The sequence below is a fragment of the Sceloporus occidentalis genome, unplaced genomic scaffold (genome assembly GCF_023333645.1).
Source record: "Sceloporus occidentalis isolate IW3139 unplaced genomic scaffold, rSceOcc1.0.p SCAF_8, whole genome shotgun sequence".
Classification (NCBI taxonomy): Eukaryota; Metazoa; Chordata; class Lepidosauria; order Squamata; family Phrynosomatidae; genus Sceloporus; species Sceloporus occidentalis.
This window is the reverse complement of record NW_028316988.1, coordinates 15,099,367-15,120,808: the sequence shown is the minus strand read 5'-3', so window position 1 is coordinate 15,120,808 and position 21,442 is coordinate 15,099,367. Positions and strand designations below refer to the sequence as shown.

Here is a 21,442-nt window from a genome sequence, read left to right as displayed (position 1 = left end):
TTCCCCCGTTTTCTTCACTCGGTGCCCTTCTAAAGATGTAAAAAATAAAAACGACGTCAGCGGAGTCAGGAAACGCCGAGCCAAAATATAGGGCACAATAATTCAAAGTTGGTCTCAGAAGAAAGTTTTTAAAAGAAAACACCTTGCGCTTGTGTTTTTGAAGAGATTTTAGCCCTGCTGGTTGAGACGTTTGAGAGACTCGAGGTCTCCTTAGAAGAAAATCCAGGTTTACTTCCAGCTGTGAAACTGACATTATAGGCACAGGTGCCGGTGTTTCTTCTGATTAAAAATAATGGAGAGGGATAGCAATGTAGAGAGTGAGTTTGGATTGTGAATCCTATAATCTCTAGCTGTTGATAGCGTCCCCTAAAATGGATGGGAGCTGGTGGCCAAAAACACCTGCAAGGCCAAAGAGAAACGTATCCAAATCCCTTAACTAGTCGTCGAATTATAGTAGCCAATTGCTATCTCTCCACCTAACCTACCTTGCAGTGTTGTTGTTGGAAGGAGAAAAGGTCCTTTGAGGAAAAGGAAGAGAAAAGAGATTCCATCTAAACGTGGGGAAGAACTCCCTGATGGTAAGAGCTGTTTGACAGAGGGACATGTTGCCTTGGATTGTGGTACCGTCTCTGTCTTTGAGGTTTTTATACAGAGGCTGGATGGCCTTGTTGGTTGCATACGCAACCAAAACATGTCAGGTTTGGGTTGTGTGCACCTGCACGGCAGAATAGGGATGGAATGGATGATCTTTGGGTTCTCTTCCAGTTCTAGGAATCTATGAGTTTTCTTGGAAGAATGGTAAGATAAAAAGATTGCACCTCTTAGCCTAATAAAATACGCACCCTATTTCATCCTTAACACTACCCTGATTATTTGCATCACAAAAGCGGAAGAGTTGGGGTGTATTTGTGGAAATCACACCCCGATTCTACATCTCATGCTTCTTTCATCCTTCCATGCTTTGGATATGCTAGGTCTGTAGAAGAAAGACTGCACACAGGGCACGGTTGTTGTTCTTGTGTCCAAGTCATTTCTGACTTAGGCCAAATCTATCATGGGGTTTTCTGGGCAAGATTAGTTCAGAGGTGGTTTGCCATCGACTTACCCTGAGGCTGAGAGAGTGTGACTTGCCCAAGGTTATCCAATGGGCTTCATGGCAGAGCTGGGAATCAAATCCTGGTCTCCAGGTTCGGAGTCCAATGCTCCAACCACTACCATGTTGGCTCAGGTTTCCTTTATGTTTTAGAAACCTAACTATACAAGGTCCCTGCCCAAATGTGCCATAAAAGGCTATGCAAAAGCCATCTTAATGCCGTCTGCAGGTAGTCACATTTTGGAAGTTGTTCTCTGTAGGTATCTTCACCATGTTTACCCTTGGAGCGGAAAAAGCAGCAGTGAATGTGATACACTTTTTTTTTGTGTAGTACTGCTTTGCCAGTGTCAAGCTTTGCACCATTTTTTGCAAAAGGTCATCAAGAAATCTTGATACGACTGTGTCAAGAATGTTTTCCTTGCAGTGTTTTATTGATGCACTCCTTGCTCCTTGGTCATTTTGAAAAGGGGGAAAGAATGCAAATGAACAGAAGGGAGTGAAAGCTAAGATGGCCTATGGATTGACTGCTGGTGATTTACAACCCGCCTGTCTCCCGCAACTGGAGTCGAGAGGATTCAAGATTGAACAGGGCCGATGAAAACAAAAACAACATATTGTTGTTGCTGTTGTTGTTGCCTACCTTCAAGTCCTTCCTGACTTATGGCGACCCTAAGGTGAACCTATCATGGGGTTTTCTTGGCAGCATTTGTTGAGAGGGCATTTGCCATTGCCATCCTTTGAGGCTGAGAGAGAACATGCCCAAAGTCATCCAAGGGGTTTCCTTCACCAAACTGGTATTTGAACCTTGATCTCCAGAGTCATAGTCCACACTCAAACCACTGCACCACACCGTATCCACAGATTCATTATCCATGGATGAAACTGTCCATGGCTTGAAAATATAAATGTCGAAAGTGAACCTTGATTTTGCTGTTTTCTATAAAGGACTAAATTTGTGCCGTAGTGGTTTGAGCATTGGACTAGGACTCTGGAGACCAGGGTTCGAATTCTGGCTCGGCTGTGTAACCCACTGGATGACCTTAGGCAAGTCACACACTCTCAGCCTCAAAGGAGGTAATGGCAAACCTGGTCTCCAGATTAGTCTGGTGCTCCAACCAATTGCCCACATTGGCTCTCTACCGGATCGAAACAAGTCACGGGTTGAGCCTGTATGCAACCCATTGTCTCAAGGGTTCCCTTTTCTTGCTTTCCTTTGCATTTGGGATTCCCACGCTTTACAACTAGAAGCTTTCCTGACACATAAACGCACGCACTCCCTTCCACCGAGGCTCTCAGGTGGTATGAGTGGAATGTTTTGATTTAATTCGGTCCTGGCTTGGCTTTGCTTTGCTTTCCTTGCCCTGATCGATCCATCAAGCTATTGCTCCGCTCTTTTCCTTTCTAGCCAGGGAGGAGAGAGCAGAGAAGGAAAGTGGCATAAGATCAAAAGTGTTGGAGATGGGTTTCAGGGCCGGTGAAAGGAATCACATTTTAGAAGGATTGAAACCAGGTATGAACCGAGATGCCAAGAGAGGTACAGCCATGGGATGTGGGGTCCCCTGTAAAAAAGTCTCCTCTCTATGAAATATTGCTTCAATCGATCTGCACATTTCTGGGAGTCAATGGTTTGAGCACTGGATTGCAACTCTGGAGACCAACGGTGGATCCACACTGCCCTTGGAGTGCTGTAGCTGCATCCTATGAAATCCTGGGATTTGTAGTTTTACACGGCCTTTAGCCTTCTCCAAGGAAAAGTGTGCTGCTGCCTCAACAAACTCCCCCAAAGGCCTCCTCTGGGGCTATGTATAAAATAAGGAAAAGAGAGAAGCAAGAAATGCATTGGTGAAACAAAGCATGGATGACGTTCTTGTTAGATTTCTACACTGCTCATAGCCTGTACCTTGTTGTGGTTGTGTACCTTCAACGCATTTCTCACTTATGGTGGCCCTATCACAGGGTTTGTTTGGCCAGGTTTGTTCAGAGGAGGTTGGCCTTTGCCTTCCTCTGAGACTGAGAGAGAGAGTGATGTGCCCAAGGCCACCCAATGGGTTTCATGTCCGAACAGCGATTCAAACCCTGGTCTCCAGAGTCTGAGGCTCAAAGCATGCTGGGGAAAGTCATCCGTTTATCCCAGCAAGAGCTGTGAATCGTAACGCCAAAGAAAGTGCGTTCATTCCTGGGACCAACCTTGTCGGTGGCTCTCATGCAATAATAATATTGTTAATTTTTTCCCCCTTCTTTAAAAAAAAAGCTGCCAGAAACATAATAGCAGCCATTTCCATTTCTGCTGAGGCGAGCGGATTTGCGTCGTGTTTTTGAACACGGTTGCAGTTGGCAATAAGGGACCCTTAACAATAGACCTTGCGTGCATCTATTATGCAGGTCAGTAAAACAAGGCACGCTTTGGGATCCTCCAAGGTTGTAATCCGCAGCTTTATGGACTGCAAACACCATTCTGTTTTTGGAGCTGAGGCAGGGGTTGGATTCGTGAATTAATCTTTGCTACACTTTATGGTCTATGGGAACTAGACTTTAAATACATGCACAATGTGGAATGGTGGCCAGCCTAAAACCAAGCCAGATGTATGTGTCTATGTGAAATGGGATACACACACACACACACACACACACACATGTTCCAAGAAGGTTCAGAGGACATCGCAAGGTTATGCAGACTCCATTTTGGCCCCCTCCACCAAACTACAAATCCCAGAATTCCATAGATCAAGCCATGGAAGTTAAAGCAGTATCAAACTGGATTATTTCTGCGGTGCGGATGTAGCCACAGTGGCCAAAATCTTAGTTTCACGCTGAATTAATAGGGTTTACCTATATATACAGATTGTTCATATATCATTCCCAAACTTTGGTTTGCCAGATGTTTTGGACTTCAGCTCCCTGAATCTTATATCATTGGCCTTGTTGGTTGGGGATTCTGGGAGCCGAAGTCCAAAATACCTGGAGGACTAGAGTTTGGGAATCGCTGAGAATCAAACTTCTTAGCAGTGAAAAGAAAGCCGATGATGATGATGATGATGATGATGATGATGATGATGATGATGATGATGATGATGATCTCCTTTGCAACTTGGCAACTTGAAAGATTTGGATTTAGACTTTGTTTGGGTTCGGTTCCCAGACTTTGTTCTTCCAGATGTTTTGGACTTCAGCTCCCATAATTCACGAATGTTGGCCAAGCTGGTTGTTTTGAAGTCCAAAAGAGCCAGAAGACCAAAGTTAAGGAACCTCTGGTTTAGACTTAACCCATAGGAATCGGCCAAATGTTCCTTAGCAATGAAATGAAAGCCTAATAATAATAATAATAATGGAGAGCCAATGTGACATTGCAATTTGAATGCTGGACTAGGACACTGGGAGACCAGGGTTCGAATCCCAGCTCAGCCATGGAAACCACTGGATGACCTCAGGAAAGTCACACTCTCTCAGCCTCAGAGGATGGCAATGACAAACCCGCTCTGACGAAACTCGCCAAGAAAACCCTATGAGAGGGTCGCCTTCGGGTTGCGCTCTAAGTCAGTAACGTACAAATAGTAGTACATTAATCCTTCGCCGAACATGACAGCTTGAAATCCCATCTTGCTCCAACTGTTTCTGTTGCATCTCCCAGTCAAGCAATTGGGAGGCTTTTCTACTTCTCAGATCTGTGAATGAAGGAAAGGAGAGAAAGTCGGGGTTATATTTGCACATGTTTCGGAATCGAATAGTTGCAAGAACGAACCCGGAGAGACTCTGTTCTGCAGCCTTGGAAGATATTATCCATGCATACATTTATTTTCTCCTTTCGGAAAATAGAAATCCCAAACTCTTGCTGCCGTCAGGGGGAGCTTTTGAGATCTTTCAAGAAATATATATATATATATATATATATATATAAACATCTTCCCACACAAAACAGCCAAAGCTGTCCCAGCAAAGGAGCAACTGTTCAGAGTCTTACCTGTGGCTGCACTTCCTTGGAAGGAAAGGCAGCTTATGGATAACCAGCGAGGAATAAATAGCTTTGGATTGCAACCCTTGAGTTACAAATTTCAACATTTTCGTCTAGAATTCGAAACTCGGATGAAATCAAGAGCTTTTCTTGCTTCTCTTCTTCTTTCCTTGCTTTGCAAAACAAAACAGCAAAGCAAAGCAAAAGAGACACAAAAGCATACAAATGGCCACCTTGCTCCAGCTTCTGAAGCAAGGATTTTCTTGGCTCCCTGATGCTCCCATGAGACTCTTTGGATGCAACTCTTTAAAAATTATTTTTGGAGGGGGAAATATATATATATATATATATTGCATCCAAACTTCACTGATGGAGAGGGAAAGGGATTGCATAACTTTTGGAAGGGAAATCATTGGAGGAAAGGAGAAAATTTAACACAGAGGGAAGGAGAGAGGCGAAGGAAAGGAGGCTCAGGCAACTGGAGCATCAAGTTTGGAGACTCTGTGGGCACTGCAGAATACTAATACTAATACTAATACTAATAGTAATAATATGCAGATGAGGTTTATTGTAATTTGCAAAGGAGTGGGAGGAGACCTTGGAAAATGGGGGTGTCTTAGGATTGTCCATGCTGTGGATGTTGGGTGTTCTTGTCCCTCTCTCTATGGCTACCCTTTTGGAGAGGCAGATTTTGGAGAGGTTTGGCAGACTTTTCCTAGATTTGGAAGGAAGGGCGATCGGTGGGTTCCCTTCCACTGCCCCTCCTTCCTTTCCTCCCCCCAATAAATCAATAAAAGGAATTAAAATGGCAGCGAAGGGGGGGAATAAATAAATACAATCAAAGCAATGGAGGGATCCAGGCAAGCTGCTCATCTGGGGATCAACCTGGTGGATTCCCTACATCCAAGTTGATCTGTTAGTCACAGGATCCTTTCTGGATAAATCCATCTATCTATCTATAATTTATATATATATAGATGTGTGTGTGTGTATAATTTTATATATATTATTCTATATTCTATATACTATATTATTTATTTTATATATATTATATATATTATTTTTATTTTTATATATTTTATATTTTATTTATGTTATATATTATGTATTATGATATATTATAATTTATTATAATTTATTATATATCTATTATATATTTTATTATATATATTTTTATTTATATATTTATTATATATTATGTATTATTATATATTTTAATATATATATATATATATATATATATATATATATATATATATATTCCAATTTGGGGACTGGAGGGGTGGAAGGGGGGATCCTGGATGAGCCTTGTCTATTCCTCCTTTTGGATTTGACTCTTTCTTCTCTTTCTCTCTCTCCCCCCCCCCCCCCCAAAAAAGCATCTTTTTTCTTTCATTAGAGCGGAGAAAAAAAGGAAGGAGGGAGTGTGAGAGAAGGAGAGGTGGAGGGGGAGAGAAAGGGGGTTGTGGCTTCAGTTATAAAGGAAAGGGAAAAGGGGGGAACATATATTAAATGGATTCGAGCATCTTTGGGGAAAGGGGAAGTGCCTCCTCCTCCTTCTCCTTCTCCTTCTCCTTCTCCTCTTCTTCTTCTTTTGCTTTTCTAAAGTCCAGGCTGTTTCTTGTTGAAGGAGGGAAAGAGGCAGAGAGAAAGGAGGAAAGGAAGAGCAGCGAAAGAGAAGAAGGGGGAAAGAGAGGGGAAGGAGAGGGGCACATTTCATCGCAAAAGGGGGAAAGAGGGGAAAAGGGAAGAAAGGAAGGGAGGAAAGAGGGAAGGGAAGAAGGAAAGGGGGAAAGGGGAAAGGGGGAAGAAGGAAAGGAAAAGGAGAAGGGAAAGGAAAGGAAAGGGGGAGGGAGGGAGGGGAAGAGATAAGAACGGGAGGGAGGGGAAAAGGAAGAAGCAAGGGCTGAAAGAGGAAAAAGAGGAAGGAAAAGGGAGACAGAGTGAAAGGGGAGAAGGAGGAAAGGGTGAAAGAGGGAAAGGAAAAGGAAGAAAGGGAAAAGGTGAAAGAGGAAAAGGAAGCAAGGGTGAAAGTGACAACGGAAGCGGGGAGAGGGGGAAAGGGAAGAAACAGGGAGGTGAAGGTGAAAAAGGAAGGAGGCGTTAGGAGAAGGGGAGAAAGTGAGCCGGGAAGGAAGGGAGGCAAGTGGAAAGGAGAGAAGGGGGAAAGAGCGGAAGGAGGGAGGGAAGGAAGGAAGGAAGGAAGGAAGGAAGGAAGGAAGGGGGGAAGTGAGGAGGAACTAGGATAAACACCAGAGAGAGAGAGAGGGTGAAAGTGAGCAGGGAAGGAGGGAAAGCGCAGAAGGAGGAGGAAGAAGAAGAGGAAGAAGAAGAAGGGTGTCAGTGGGGGGGGGGCTTTGGAGAAGGGGAGGAGGGAGGGAAGAGAGGAGAGGAGAAGAAGAAGAGGCAGCGCGGCGGCGGCGGCGGCGGCGGGGCTCTTTGGGGAGGATGCGGGCTCCGCTGCTGCTGCTGCTGCTGCTTCTGCCGGGGCTTCTGGGGCTTCTGGGGCTGTCGGGGGCCGGAGCCCAGCCTTCCTCGGGGCCCCGGGGTCTGGAGGGGAGGGCCCGGGCAGTGGCCCTGGAGGTGGCGGCGGCGGCGGCCTCGTCCCGCTCCCCGTGGCCCCTGGAGGGCCCCTGCGGCACCCGATGGCCCCGCGGGCCCCGGCCCCAGCCCCAGCCCCAGGCCCCCCGGAGGAGGCGGAGGCGGCGGCGGAGGAGGCGGCGGAGGGCCCCGCGGGAGCAGCCCCAGCCCCAGCCCCATCGGCGCGGCGCCTTCTTCTTCGGCGGAGGGCAGGCGCTGCGGCTGAGGGCCCCCCTGGAGCTGCCCCGCCACGCCTTCACCCTGGCCGCCTGGCTCCGGCCCCAAGGCGGACAGCGAGCCCCCGCCGCCCTGGCAGGTAGGACCCCCAGCCCCTCGGCCCTCCGGCGCTTCCCGACTTGCTTTCCCACTTCCCGGCTTCCTCCTTCCCTCCCCTCCGCTCCAGCTTTTCTCCCTTTCCTGCTTTCTCCATCCACTTCTTCCTTCCTTCCTTCCTTCCTTCCTTCCTTCATGGCTTTCCCTCCGTCTTTCCCGCTTCCCGGCTCCCTTCTTGGCTTCCCTTCTTTCCATCTTTGGCTGTCTTTCCAACTCACTTTCTTTCCTACTTCCTCTCTTCCTTCTTCCCTTCCTTTTCTCCTAGCTTTCTTTCCCACTTCCTTCCTTCCTTCTTTCTTTCCTTCTTCCCTCCCTTCTTCCTGTCTTTCCTCCTTTTCCTTCTTTCCTTCCTCTTTCCTTCTCTCTTCCTTGCCTTCCTACGTTTCTCCGTTCCTTCTTTCCGACTTTCTCTTTCCCTCTCTCCCTCCTTTCCCCCCTTTTCCTTCCCTCCCTCCCTCCTTTGGTCCTCCCTTATTTCTTCCCTTTCCTTCTTTCTTTCCTCCCTCCTGTCCTCCTTTTCCTCCTCTCCTTCTCTCCTCACTTCCTTACTCCTTCCTTCCTTCTTCCTTTCCGTCTCTGGACTTTTCCGCTCCGTCTTCTCTGTGCCTTTTGCGCTTCTCTCTCCGCGGAAAAACTGGGATCGCGCGCGGAACCGGAGGAGCATCCCCCTCGAACTACTAGTACTACTGCTGCTGCTGCTACTGTTGTTGTTGTTGTTATTGTTGTTGTTGTTATGGCTTGCGGAGAGGGCTTGGGGCAGTTTTTGCTGGGTGCGATCCTCTCCCGGGGTGCGAAGCAAGGCGGGGGCGTGTCTGGGGGTGTGTCTCGGGTGTGTGTGTGTGTGTGTGTCTGAGAGAGAGAGAGAGAGAGAGAGAACGATCCTGGAGATGCTGGAAAACAAAGTTGTGTGGGCGGGTGTGTCTGTGAGAGAAAGAGAGAGAGAGAGAGACCCCAAGTAAATGTCTTTACGATGCCGGGAGACAAGGTTGAGAATGTGAGTGTGTGTCTTTGTGTGTGTGAGAGAGAGAGATTTAGGATGTCGGAACGCAAAGTGTGTGTGTGTGAGAGAGAGAGAGAGAGAGAGAGAGAGAGCGAGCGAGAGAGAGAGAGAACGCTTCACGATGCCAGAAGACAAAGTTGTGTGTGTGTGAGACAGAGCTCTTTACCATGCTGGAAAACAAAGTTGTGTGTCAGAGAGAGAGAGACAGAGAGAGAGAGAGGATGTCTTTACGATACGGAGAGACAAAGTTGTGAGTATGAGTTGAATGTGTGTGAGGAAGAGAGACCAGGAGATGTGTTTGCGATGCTGGGAGGCAAAGTTGTGAGTGACAGTGTGATGTGTGTGTGCGTTTGTGTGTATCTGTACCTTCGTGTGTCTGTGTGTGCGTGTGTGTGAGAGAGAGACTGAATGAATGTTTTTATCACATGGAAAGGCAAAGTTGTGTAATGTTTGCACGTGTGTGTGTCTGTGTGTGTGTGTGTGTGTGTGTGAGAGAGAGAGAGAGAGAGATCATTACAATGCGGGAAAACAAAAAAGTTGTCTGTCTGTCTCTCTCTGTGTGTAAAAGAGAGATACCTTTGTGATGCCAGAAGATAAAGTTGTGTATCTGACTGTGTGTTTGGAAGCCCTGCCTTGTCCCTGGGGTCACTTACTCTCAAGTAAACCCCTTGAAATTAAAGGAGAAGTGGATTGGGTGAGGCAGGTGCGGTGGTTTGGGGGATTGACAATCTCTCTGGGGAAGGCACACTCTCTCAGCCTCAGAGGATGCTTTTGGCATTGTTTCCAGTGGTGCAAATGCCCTGACAGCTGACCACAAGCTCCTTTATGATCATAGCCATCCTCTGAGGCTGAGAGAGTGTGACTCGACCAAGTGCATTTACATGGCCGAGCAGGGATTCGAACTCTGGTCTCCGGAGTCCTAAACACTCAAGCCAACACAATGTAGCTCCTAATAAATTGATACAGGTTGGAAAAAGAGGCAACATGGAACCGTTCTTATAATGGCATTTTCGCTCAAATGCCCAACATGCATGCTGGGTTTTGTGCATTAAGTGCCCAGCATGCATGATGGGTTTTGCACATTAAATGCACAAAATGCACGATGGGCTGTGGGCATTAAGTGCCCCAAATGCATCATGGTTTTGGGGCACTAAATGACCCAAATGTGTGATGGATTTTGTGCACTGAATGCCCAAAATGCATCATGCTTTTTGTACATTAAATGCACAAAATGTTACGTGAGTTTTGTGCATTAAGTGTCCAAAAGGCATTGTGGGTTTTATGCCCTTAATGCCCCAAATGCATCATGGGTTTTGTACATTACATGCGCAAAATGCGTGATGCATTTTGGGCATTTGATGCAGAAAAGACATGATGCGTTTTGGGCACTTAGTGCACAAAAGACACGATGCCTTTGGGGCACGAGGCATGTTGCACATTTTGCTTGGGCGATTAAAGGCATCCCTGTTTTATGGAGTTAGGAAGTTATTGTACTTTCCAAAAAAAAGAAGTGTCTTATGCTGCTTGGGTCGCGCATGGTCTTCTTAGTAGCACTACGCATTGATGTGTGCAAGCCGCTGTGTGGGGTTTCCCCATCTTCCCCGAGGCTTTCCCTGTTTCCCCTTCCTCCCAGCCTCTTCCACCAGCAGATGCTTTCCCTCTTCCTTTGCTCTGTCACCGCTAGGCCTGTTTTCTGTCTCCTTGGCCACATTACATGGCTTTTATTTCTTTATCTGGAGTGCCCTATACTTGACCCACACGATTGCTGTCACTCAAAGGAGACTTTCCCAAAGCCAAGCAAACAGGGGAAGCGGAGAAAGGGAGGGAGGGAAGTTTCCACTCTCCTCCCAGGGCCTTTCTCTGCTCACTGTCCTGCTCTCTTCCTCCACACTTTCACCTTAGAGGAGACGCACCCAACTAGGGCGGCCTCCACACTGCAGAAATGACTCAGTTTGATGCCACTTTACTTGCCATGGCTCAGTGCTATGAGATTCTGGAACCTGTAGTTGGTTGCGGCACCAGAGCTTTCCGACAGAGAAGGCCCAATGTCTCACAAATCTACCGTTCCCAGAAATACATGGCATGATTGAGCCATTGCAATTGAAGTGGTGTCAAACTGGATTATTTCTGCAGTGCGGAGGCAGCCAAAGACCCCCTGACCAATATTTGTCTCCCAATCCCATCTCATGCAGCATTTTCTCCATCCCATCTTCTCTGATCCTTCCTGGAGCAAATCCAAAGAAAGAAGAGATCTAAGTTGCATCTCTCCAAATATTCCAGCCTTCGGCTTTTCCCAACCATCATCATACCTTTCTTTAGTCTTGTGATGAGATTTCAGGAGGACCAAGACTGCGTGCCATCTTTCTTTGGGGTGGTTCAAAATGTCCCCTGTCCATTTATGGCAAGGTTGCCTTTGGTTGTTACATTTTTAGTTGTTGTTGTTGTGTTCCTTCCAGTCGTTTCCAACCTATGGCAACCCTAAGGCAGTCTAACCCTCTCGTGGCTTTTCTCTGCAAGTTTCTTCAGAGGGAGCTTTGCCATGTCCATCCTCTGAGGCTGAGAGAGTGTGACTTGCCAAGAGTCACAATCCAGTGGGCTTCATGTTTTTGGAGGACGGCTGGATTTGGAGAGGCAGTAGATTTGTTTATGGGATTGACGTCTGAGAAATGCGCTCTGGATCAGGCTGTGAGGATATAGGATCAGGATAGGATTGTGCTGGATGACGGGCCAAAAGTTCCATGGTATTGGATGATGTGGTGCTACCTGCTTCCAAGTAAACCCTGCTTGGCACTCAGGTTTCTTTAGAGGGGCTTTGCCATGGCCACCCTCTGAGGCTGAGAGAGTGTGACGTTCATAGGGTCACCACCTATTAGGGTCGGGGTCCAGCTCTGAATTCATAAGCAGGGGCTCCAAAACCGGAGAGAGATGGTGATGTGGAGAAATGAAGTGAGGCTGAGAGAGTGTGACTTGCCCAAGGTCACTTGGTGGGTTTCCTAGTCCCAATGCTCAAGCCACACTACACCATGCTGGCTTTCAGAACAACACTTTTTGTGAAGAACAGAGGGTTTTAGGAGAATCTTCACATCCAAGCCAGGCCCAGGCCAGGAGTTTATCACACTGGGGCTAATTTTGGCATTAAAGAGAGATTAAAGTGCATTGAAAGCATCCCGCAAATGAAGCGGAAATGGCGAGTAATTGCACAAATGATTATCACACGCAATGGTGCAAATAAAGTGATATCGGGAATGCCTTGTCGCTGAAATTCAGCAAGAATAAAGATGCACGGTAATGCTTCTTTGTGACCGCTTTGATGGTGGGTTTTGTGCGACGCCGTGTGAAATCGTTTCGCGTAGTGATGCGATTTTCCCGGGATATTCACTGGACAAACTCCCGATCTCCTTCGCGTGTTAAAAATGCAAGAAGTCCTCAGTGCTTTTAATTGAATGGCCAAAAGATTAGATTGCGGTTTGACCAGTGCGCAGAAATGACCCCCTTCTTTAGCAACAGAGCATTTGGAAAGATTAAAATTTCTCCTCCTTGTTTGCCTGCTCTTTCTCGGATCACCTCTCCTCTCTCTTTTAGCACTATCCCTTCTTCCAGGGGTCTGGGGAGTTGACTCCAAGCCAGGTTTGGCCGTGTGTATAAACACCTGGAAGTCGTCCAAGGAGCAAGACTCTTAGCGTATCCTTCACAAAGGCTAGGCTTTTAAAAAAACGTTCTTTTCTCTCCATTCACCCTCCACACCTCCCTCCTTCAGACCAGTGTAAGGAGAGATTACGCTTCCTTCCTGAAGGGGCTTGCAAAGATTTCAAGCTGCCAAAGCTTTGTTGGTTTTCACGTTTGGAATGCGACTGCAGGGATGAGCTGTAGTTCAAGGATGCATATCCAGGGGTAGCCAGGTTAGCCCTGTTGCAAAGTATAATAACATCCCAAATCCACAAAACAGGGATACCTTTATTGGGAGCCCACCAAAATGCACAAAGTGCAAGCTTTCGAGGCTTCACTGGCTTCTTCATCATTGCTTATTTAGAGTCGAAGGCTTTCATGGCTGGCATCCATAGTTTTTTGTGGTCTAGAACATGGCCACATAGCCTGAAGAACCTACAAAGACCCAGTGCTTATTTGTTGTTGACCACCCTGCCCCTACCAGTCCTGATGATGTCCAATCCCAGTGAGACCGTCTTCTCAATACGCCATCATCATGGAGCCGTGGGATTTGTAGTTTGTTGTGGTGCCAGAGCTCGCTGACAGAGAAGGTTAAATTACTCGCAAAACTACAAATCTCAGTATCCCATAGCATATTGTAGATGCGGCCCATGTCTTCAACAAGGCTGATCTGTTTGCATCCTCAGCAAGGGTGAGGACTTCTCCAAAAGTGGCCAGGGCTTCAGCAGTTGGGGTGCCTCACCTTGTTATTCCAGGATGAGTTTTCCTCCCTTCTCCACTTTCTTGTTGTTGGTAGAAATGCATCATCATCAACAACAATAAATCAAGAAAAATAAGTCATCAAGTTGTATTAGCATCCCAGATGCTAATTCATTTTCCAGATGCAGAGTTGGATAGAGCTGGAATTGAAACGGAGGGGGGGGGGTTGTGGTGGCTGAAATCCTTCATCATCTAACTCCACACTCATTTACTAACACAGTAGTTGTGCAAAACCACTCTCCTGTTGAATGTCAGTGCTTTGCGTTGCAAATCCACCGGTGTGTCTGCTTATCCTCTTGTTTGTGGAATGAGCAATGGGTGTCTCTTTTCACAGCCCTGTTACATCAATGTACCTTGGAGACACTGATGCATAGCGATGGGAAGAATATTCAAAATTATTAGGGGTGAAATGGTTCAAATGTGTTTCTCTTGTGCAGAGGAACCCAGTTCAGAGGAATTCTGGATGGATGAGAGTCTTTGCTGCTGTAAATGATGGACTTCTGTTCTCCTGTTGAGCAGCAGACTGGTGTTCCCATTGCACATGCCACCAATGATCTCCAGAAGCAAGATCCCTCTTGCACTACAGATCATAAAAGGAGGAGGTTGCAAGCATGAATCTTCTGTCTCTGAATCAACAGGAAAACGAAGCTCTGTTGCTCACTTCAGCTGATATCCAGTAAAGCAGGATGGGTTTGGAGGGAACGGCTTTACAATCATGGCAATAGTGCCAGAATCATTAATAGATATGCTTTTGCAAATACAAGTCAGTTACAGGTGTACAGTGGGTCCTTGGTATCTGCTGGGAGTTGGTTCTAGGACCCACTGTGGATACCAAAACCCATGGATGCTCACATCGCATTATATACAATGGTGCAGTAAAATGGTGTGCCTTATATAAAATGGCAAAATCAAGGCTTGCTTTTTGGAATACACACACACAGAGACACACACTTAAATATTTTGAAACCATGCATTGTGGAATCCATGGATAAAGAATCTGTGGATAAGGAGGGCTGACTGGATTTGTAACTGCAGTAGCAAACTCTGGCCATTCCTTCTATCCTTCGAAATGTCCGTTCTGGCGTTGCACCCAAACAGTAGTTGTTTCCTACAGGAAACAATTCAGTCTCCTCGCCTACTGAATAGACACTGAGAGAAAGGTTATCCCAACCCTGAATGGTTCCTATCTCCATTTCGAGGAACTGCAGTGGGTTGTCTCTTCAATGGGCTGGAGTGGAAACAGTTGGATGCATGAGTCAGAGGAGCGAAGGCGTGTTGGCCAAGAGGAGTGGATTGTAAGGGCTTCCCCCGTCCACTTCTGCTCGCTGTCTTTTTCCATCCGTGGCGGATGCCAGCTTGAGAACATGATCCTGAGTTAACAGAGCCCTGTTTGACAGGAAGAGCCTCTGTTTTCCCAAACTTTCATTCCCTGGTGAAAGCAAGGTTGTGGCAGGATCCAAGATGTAAGAAGAGAGAGAGAGAGAAGAGAGGCAAGAAAGGTTTCTCTTCAGCAGCCATGCAAAGCTCTCTTGAAATGGTGGCTTCTGTGCATGGTTTTGGGGAAGGCTTAGCATCTAAGAGGCTTGTTGGTTGGGTTGAATTTTTGCAAGAATTCCTGAAAAATCACATGGCTTTGCATTCAGGATGGAAACAACTTACACATCTCTGGGAAAAAAAATTGAACATGGAAGGAAAAGAAGCTGGCCCAGAGCTTGAAATACTTAACTCGTAAAGGCCTTGCTTGGAATCCCTGCTTACTCAACCATGTTGCTGCTATATTTTTCCAAAGACGTTCCTCATCTTTAACTTCAGTTTTGTTGGTACATGCCTCATAGGCCATGTCTGCGTTGGGCACGATACAAGAGTTTTGGCTATGTGGCCAAGGCATGTGCTCAGACTCCTGGGCATCCTTCAGCTCTCCAGACTTGGTCACTTTCACCTTCAGCGAGTTAGGCTGTTCCTTGGAGTCCCAGATATGGAGAGGATGCCCACCTCCTCCTCAGAAGCAGAGATATTAAAGTCTGCATTTGCATTTCCACATCTGTTAGACTTGGCTCTTGTTTGCACTAGCCAGGATGTCTCAGGGGCAGCCTGGACTATCCTGGCTCTTGTCTATCCTACACTATCCTAGCCCTGGGCTATTCTGGTACTTGTCTAAATAGGACAATGCCAGACTGGGGGACATGATTCTCTCCACATTTGGAGTTGCTGTACTGGGGTTACAGTGGCCTTTGGCCACTGCTGGTGGGATGAAGCTCAGCATACCTTTTCCTGGCTTCTATGGGTCCACCTATAATGGACTGATATAGATTTAAATACATCGTCGGAAGATCCAGAGCCCTATGTTCCAACACTAGGTGACTTTTGAAATGTGTTCTGGTCGGCCACCTGGCATGCCTCTGCTGGCATGTGTCACTCACTCTGAGGTCAGAGCAATGCACCCAGCCATGCGATTGAGTCTGGGCACCTCATTCTGACCTCAGGAGCAACCGACTCACTGCCATGCCAGAGAGCAGAGTTGGATGCCCCTGCAAACAGCCTCCCAACATTGGAACTGAAGGTTCCAATTAACAGGAGAGATGTCAGGGCAACCTCAGGGCCAGGATAGTCCAGGCTGCCCCTGAGATAGCCTGGCCAGTGCAAACAAGACCCAAGTCTATCAGATGTGGAAATGCAAACACAGACTTTACAAGGCATCCCTTCTGCCCTGAGATTTTTCCTCCTTGTCCTGAGCACTTGAGAACAGGGTCCATACCCTGAGACCTGGGGACCTCTAGCTTTTCTCCTGGTTGGTCCACCAAGAAAACATTGTGCGTGAATATTTCGGTTGCTGTGGAAGTTGCTGCTCTCCTAATGCCAACTCTTCCTTCATCCAAAATAAATTATTTCCTTTCTAGGATTTTGATTTAAAAATCAGGATATTTATTCAATGCACTTTCCTCATCTGTGTGATGTAAGTGTGTCACCTTTTGATCTCTTCACTCTTTCCCTGTCTTATCTGAGTTCTTTCTCTTACTATCTCCCTGTCCTTAATTCCCCCCATACATTTCTGCTTCCCGATTGGCAGATTTTTTCCATCTGTTTGCCTTAGCTGGACAAGCAAATAGAGGGGATTATGATAACTGTAATCTCTATGGATTTCTATGCATCTTTTTGCCGTGTGTGTCCGTGTCTCTCTCTGCATGCGGCCACCCTTGCTTGGAGAGTATTCCCCAGTGAAGGAAAGGTTGAGATAAAAATTCCCAGAAGCCATTTCTCTTTTTCTCAGTACCCTCTCCTCCAAGAAAACAAAGTGCCCTTTGCAGAGTTTTCTTGCCATCTGGGTGGACTTTTCACCACCGTTTCTAAATGGGAGCCACCATTCCTCTTCTCACCTCTGGCATCAGTTCTGGGCCATTACGAAGATTTCAGAATCACCAGCACAATTGCAGACCAAAAAAGAAAGAACCGCTGCTATCAGTGTAAATGCAGATTCCAAAGGCTTTAAGAACCTGTTGCATGATCCTCCCTATCCCTGGGGAGAAGCATGGTGTAATGGTTTGAGTGTTGGACTAGTGGTTCGCTGCAGAACCATAGGGTTGGAAAAGACCCCCAAGATCCATCCAGTCCAATGCCCTTCTGCCATGAAGGAATACACCAACAAAGTACTCTGAACAGATGGCCATCCAGCCTCTGTTTAAATACTTCCAAAGGGGAGACTCCACCACTCTCCAAGGCAGCATCTTCCAATGTCAAACAGCTCTTACTATCAGGACGTTCTTCCTAATGTTTAGGTGGAATCTCATTTTCTGTAGCTTGAATCCATTGTTCCGGGTCCTATTCTCTGGAGCAGCAGAAAACAAGCTTGCTCAATCCTCAATTATGACATCCCTTATAATATTTAAACATGGCTATCATATCACCTCTTACCCTTCTCTTCTCCAGCTAAACATACCCATCTCCCTAAGCTGCTCCTCGTAGGGCTTGGTGGTTTCCAGACTTTTCACCATTTTGATTGCCATCCACGTTTTGGACATGCTCCAGTTTGTCAACCTCCTTCTTGAATTGTGGTGACCCGGGCTCAGGGACTGGCTCTGAAATGCCTCTGAAGAAATCATGTCACAAAACCCTAGGATAAAATCACTTCCATGAGTCGGAGCTGAAGGCCCACAACAACATCAGCAGCAACAACATGTCATGGTCTAAGTATAAAGCCTACTCTGAGCTTAGTCAGCCAATTTTTTGACACATCAGGGTGCTGGTGAAACAGAAGGGAGCAGAGTTTGAGGCCAACCCCAGGACTTTGCACCCAGGTTTTGCTGAACCCTGAACCTTTTCCGGGGATAGCAACATATGCGGTGTGCAAATCTCGAGCATTGCAGTTCACCATGGGTCAAGATGAGATCTAGGGAGGAGGGAAAGGAGAGCAGGAAAAAATGACCCTTAGCAGAATCATCTGGCTTCAAAAGGTGAACTCTTTGCAGAAGAGGATTCTTGATAATGTGCATTTTTTGGCCGTGTCTGCTATCCTACAACGCAGGCGGAGGGGGCTGACTTCTGCTCTCAATTACTCAGGATTTATAAGTTGTGTGTGTGGAGGGGTTACCTCCAGGGTGGGAGTCTTCCAAACAAAGGTTAGCGGTGCTTCCCCTATGTGTGTGTTGCAGGCGTAACAGAGAACTGAGATTGGCTAAGATTTACGGGGATCACCAGGGGAAATCAGCCTTCGGTGGAGGAGCGCCGGTGTCAGCTGGGCCAAGACCTCTGTTTGCTGTGGAGGATGATTTAATTTGGGCGTGTGTTTCTCTGAGATGGGGCTGTTTGCTTTTCCGCCTGCACCTATCGTATTCCCACTAGCCTTGTTAATATGTATATATATATATATATATATATATATATATATATATCTCAAGCAGTGTACAGTTTATACAGTGAGGCCTTTGTGTCTCTGGCAAGAAATGCACATGTGAGGCTTGGCTTTGGGGCTCAGGAGGAGTCCCCAAAGTGACTTTCTCTCCCCACCAAACACACACGCTCCTCACCTCACAACCCTGCCTTACATTGCCGTCTCCAGGAATTGCAGCTCCTCTCTTGTTTACAAATACAGATTTCCCCAAGAGAAGTCCAGAAGGGGAGAGAAAAGGGGGAGCGCAATAAAACGAAGCCGTACGCACGCTTCCTTTCCCTCTCCAGCTCAAAGATACCCAGCGGGGTTACCGGATTTTCATTGCATCTGTTTAGAGGAATGGCTTTGACAGACAGCATGGCTACCTGCCCTGTCTAAATGTCCATCTTGCACACTCTTTCCTTTTGTCATGTGCAAGAAGATCGCACATGCGTGAAATGGGTTGAGTGGGGAAGAGGGGGAGATTATTATCCGTAGCCTCATAGAACTTTAGAGTTGGAAGGTACCACAAAGGCCATCCAATCCAACCCTCTTGCCATGCCAAAATGCACAACTAAAGCACTCCTGAAAGATGTCCATCCAGCCTCTGTTTAAAGGCCTCCAAAGATGGAGAACCAGCCTGGTGCAGTAGTTTGAGCATTGGACAACTCTGGAGACTGGATTCAAATCTGACTGAGCCATAGAAAACCTCTAGGTCACCTTGGGGAAGTCTCTCAACCTCAGAGGAAAGCAAAGCCAACCCTCAAAACAAATATTGCCAAGAAAACCTTATGATAGGATAACCTTAGGGTCACCATTAGAAACTGCATCACATTGTTGGCTCATGTTTAGCATGTGGTCTACTAAGACCCTCAAGATGCATTGCACATGTATTTTTTTTTTTAATCAAGCCATGGAGGTGCAGTGCCTTTCTTACTACTTGAAATCCTTTCTTAGCCATCCAATGTTACAGATTCAAATCTAGACTTTTTGGAACTGAACTTTGGTCCTGGAAAGGTTAAGCCTGTCCATTTTGGTATGTCCCACCTTCATTGGTTTCCAACTCTGCAGTTCTTTCCAGCCCAGATTACAAAGAAATGTGCAACAGGTAATTGAATATTCAGTTGAAAAAATGAACTGAACCAACATTCTCAACCCAGCCTTCACCACTAATATTACTATTCCCAAGATTGCTGCACAAAATGCAGATTCTTGTCAGGAGTGAAGAATTCTCTTGTGTCCGAACTAATCTCTCCTCCTCTTTCTGCCTCTCTCTGTATATTTTATGGTTGTGCGTATGAGGCTTTCGCTGCAAGTAAATTCCGTGGAAATCCAGGCAGTTTTCTGCCGTTTATTATCAGCTTGTTTGGATTGGAGCATTTGTGTAGATGAGAGATAACCGGGGGATTGATCACATCGGAGAGCGGGCATCTTGGGAAGATGCAGGGGAGGTTGAGGGATGCTCTTTTATGGCTTGCTGGGGAAGGAATTCATTTCACAGCAACGCCAGCCCAGTTTATGTGTTGCGAGGTGCTAAGCTACAGGTGGAACAGGATGGTTTGCTTATCAGACAGGCCCAGGTTTCTTTTCTTTTTAAAAAACGTTTGTCGTTCGGAGATCTGAATCGAGAATGGTAAGAGGAGATGAGGCCCACTAGTTTCCCCTTCCACTTACAAGATGAACCAGATTGCCTGCATAGAAGAAGCAGAGTTTGGAAATGTTTGCATGACAACTTCCCAAATCCCCCAGTGGCCATGCTGGTCGGGGGATTCTGGGACATACAGTCTAAGGAAGTAATTGTAGCCCTGTGTTAAGGATGGAATTCTTCACCTCTAGGGAAGCAAGGAATAATGTTAGCACTTGTCTTCCCACTGCAAGAAAGTCACTATTTTGCAATTTCGGCCTCATTCTGTGCAAAATTCACACCCGGTTGTTGGAAATCCAGAATTGCATCTAGCTACGTCCCTGCTCTCATCCATTACTTCTCCTTCCCCATTTTGGGCTGAAAGGAAAGAGATAATAGTTGGTGGGCACCAGGGGTTAGAAATCCATTAACCATTCGGATTGGGTTTACCCCGAAGTTTGCTGAAAGTTTGTAAGGGTGTGCCTGCATGGCAAACAAACAGCCCTTTAAAAAACAAAGAGACCTTGCTATCAGTCTCGTGATAACTTTTCTTCTTGCTTGGTTATCTCTTTTTCTCCTCCTGTAAGTGGTGAATTTGGGTAGCTGGCCCTTGTTTTTGAGAGACGCTCTTTGCCTTTAACACAGCCTTAGGGTTGCCTAAGTCATGAACAACTTGAAGGCACAGAACAACACCATTGTACTATACCATTGTATTTAATAGGACTTAAGAATCCATGGATTTTGGTAACCATGGGGAGTCCTGGAACCAAAAGCAAGCAAGGGCCCACTGTACAATAACTTTCCTGAGAAGAATCAGCTCATCCTATAGGCCTCCTTGGAAATGAGATACTTCCCCCCTTCCTCCATTCTTCTGTCCCTGCTGTCTCATGTGAATCCAGGTGAATGCGCACCATAGGGTATGTGTCTGAGGTTGCGGAGTCAGCAGTTTGTCTTGTCTGATCACATCCTTATCTTTCCCTCTTATCCTCCTCGCTCCTGACGGCCTTCTTGCTTCATGTATAAGCATCTTTTTTTAAAACAGAGTGTGTGTGTCTGTAGATATATTATCACTATCGGAGCTATCTCTTGGACAAACTGGTTCAACTGAGGGTGAACTTGTGGGTTTGTTGGGGGCCTTCAAGTCAGTTCCAACTTATGGTGGCCATCAGACATACCTATTATTATTATTATTTGCAAGATTTGTTCAGAAGAGGTTTGCCATTGTCTTTCCTCCAAGACTGAGAACATGTGACTTGTCCAAAGTCACCCAACAGGTTTCATGGCCAACTATGGTCTTCAGGATCATCGTTTGACATACAAACCACTATGCCACACTGGCCTACCCTTTGAACTGCCATGGCTGCATCTTACAGGATGTTGAGATGTGTAGTTTTACAAGGTCTTTACCTTTCTTTGTCACAGACCTCTGGTGGCACAATGAACTATAAATCCCAAGATGTTGTCGCAGCACATAAACTGATGTCAAACTGCATTATTAACAACAGGCACGCTCTAGTTTTGTCCCTAAGCCTGATGAATTAGTAGAATTCAGAATATAAATTAAATGAAACTAA

General features: G+C 46.3%; 1 protein-coding gene across 1 annotated transcript in view; it reads left to right on the top strand.

Annotated features, from left to right (window-relative positions):
• Nucleotides 1-2,605: 2,605 nt before the first annotated feature.
• PAPPA (pappalysin 1) overlaps nucleotides 2,606-21,442 on the top strand; it is a 123,602-nt gene continuing 104,765 nt past the window's right edge. The window contains exons 1-2 of the mRNA XM_089536842.1: nucleotides 2,606-2,627; nucleotides 7,567-7,938. Coding sequence (XP_089392968.1) covers nucleotides 2,606-2,627; nucleotides 7,567-7,938 — 394 coding nt within the window. The remainder of the gene's footprint in view (nucleotides 2,628-7,566; nucleotides 7,939-21,442) is intronic.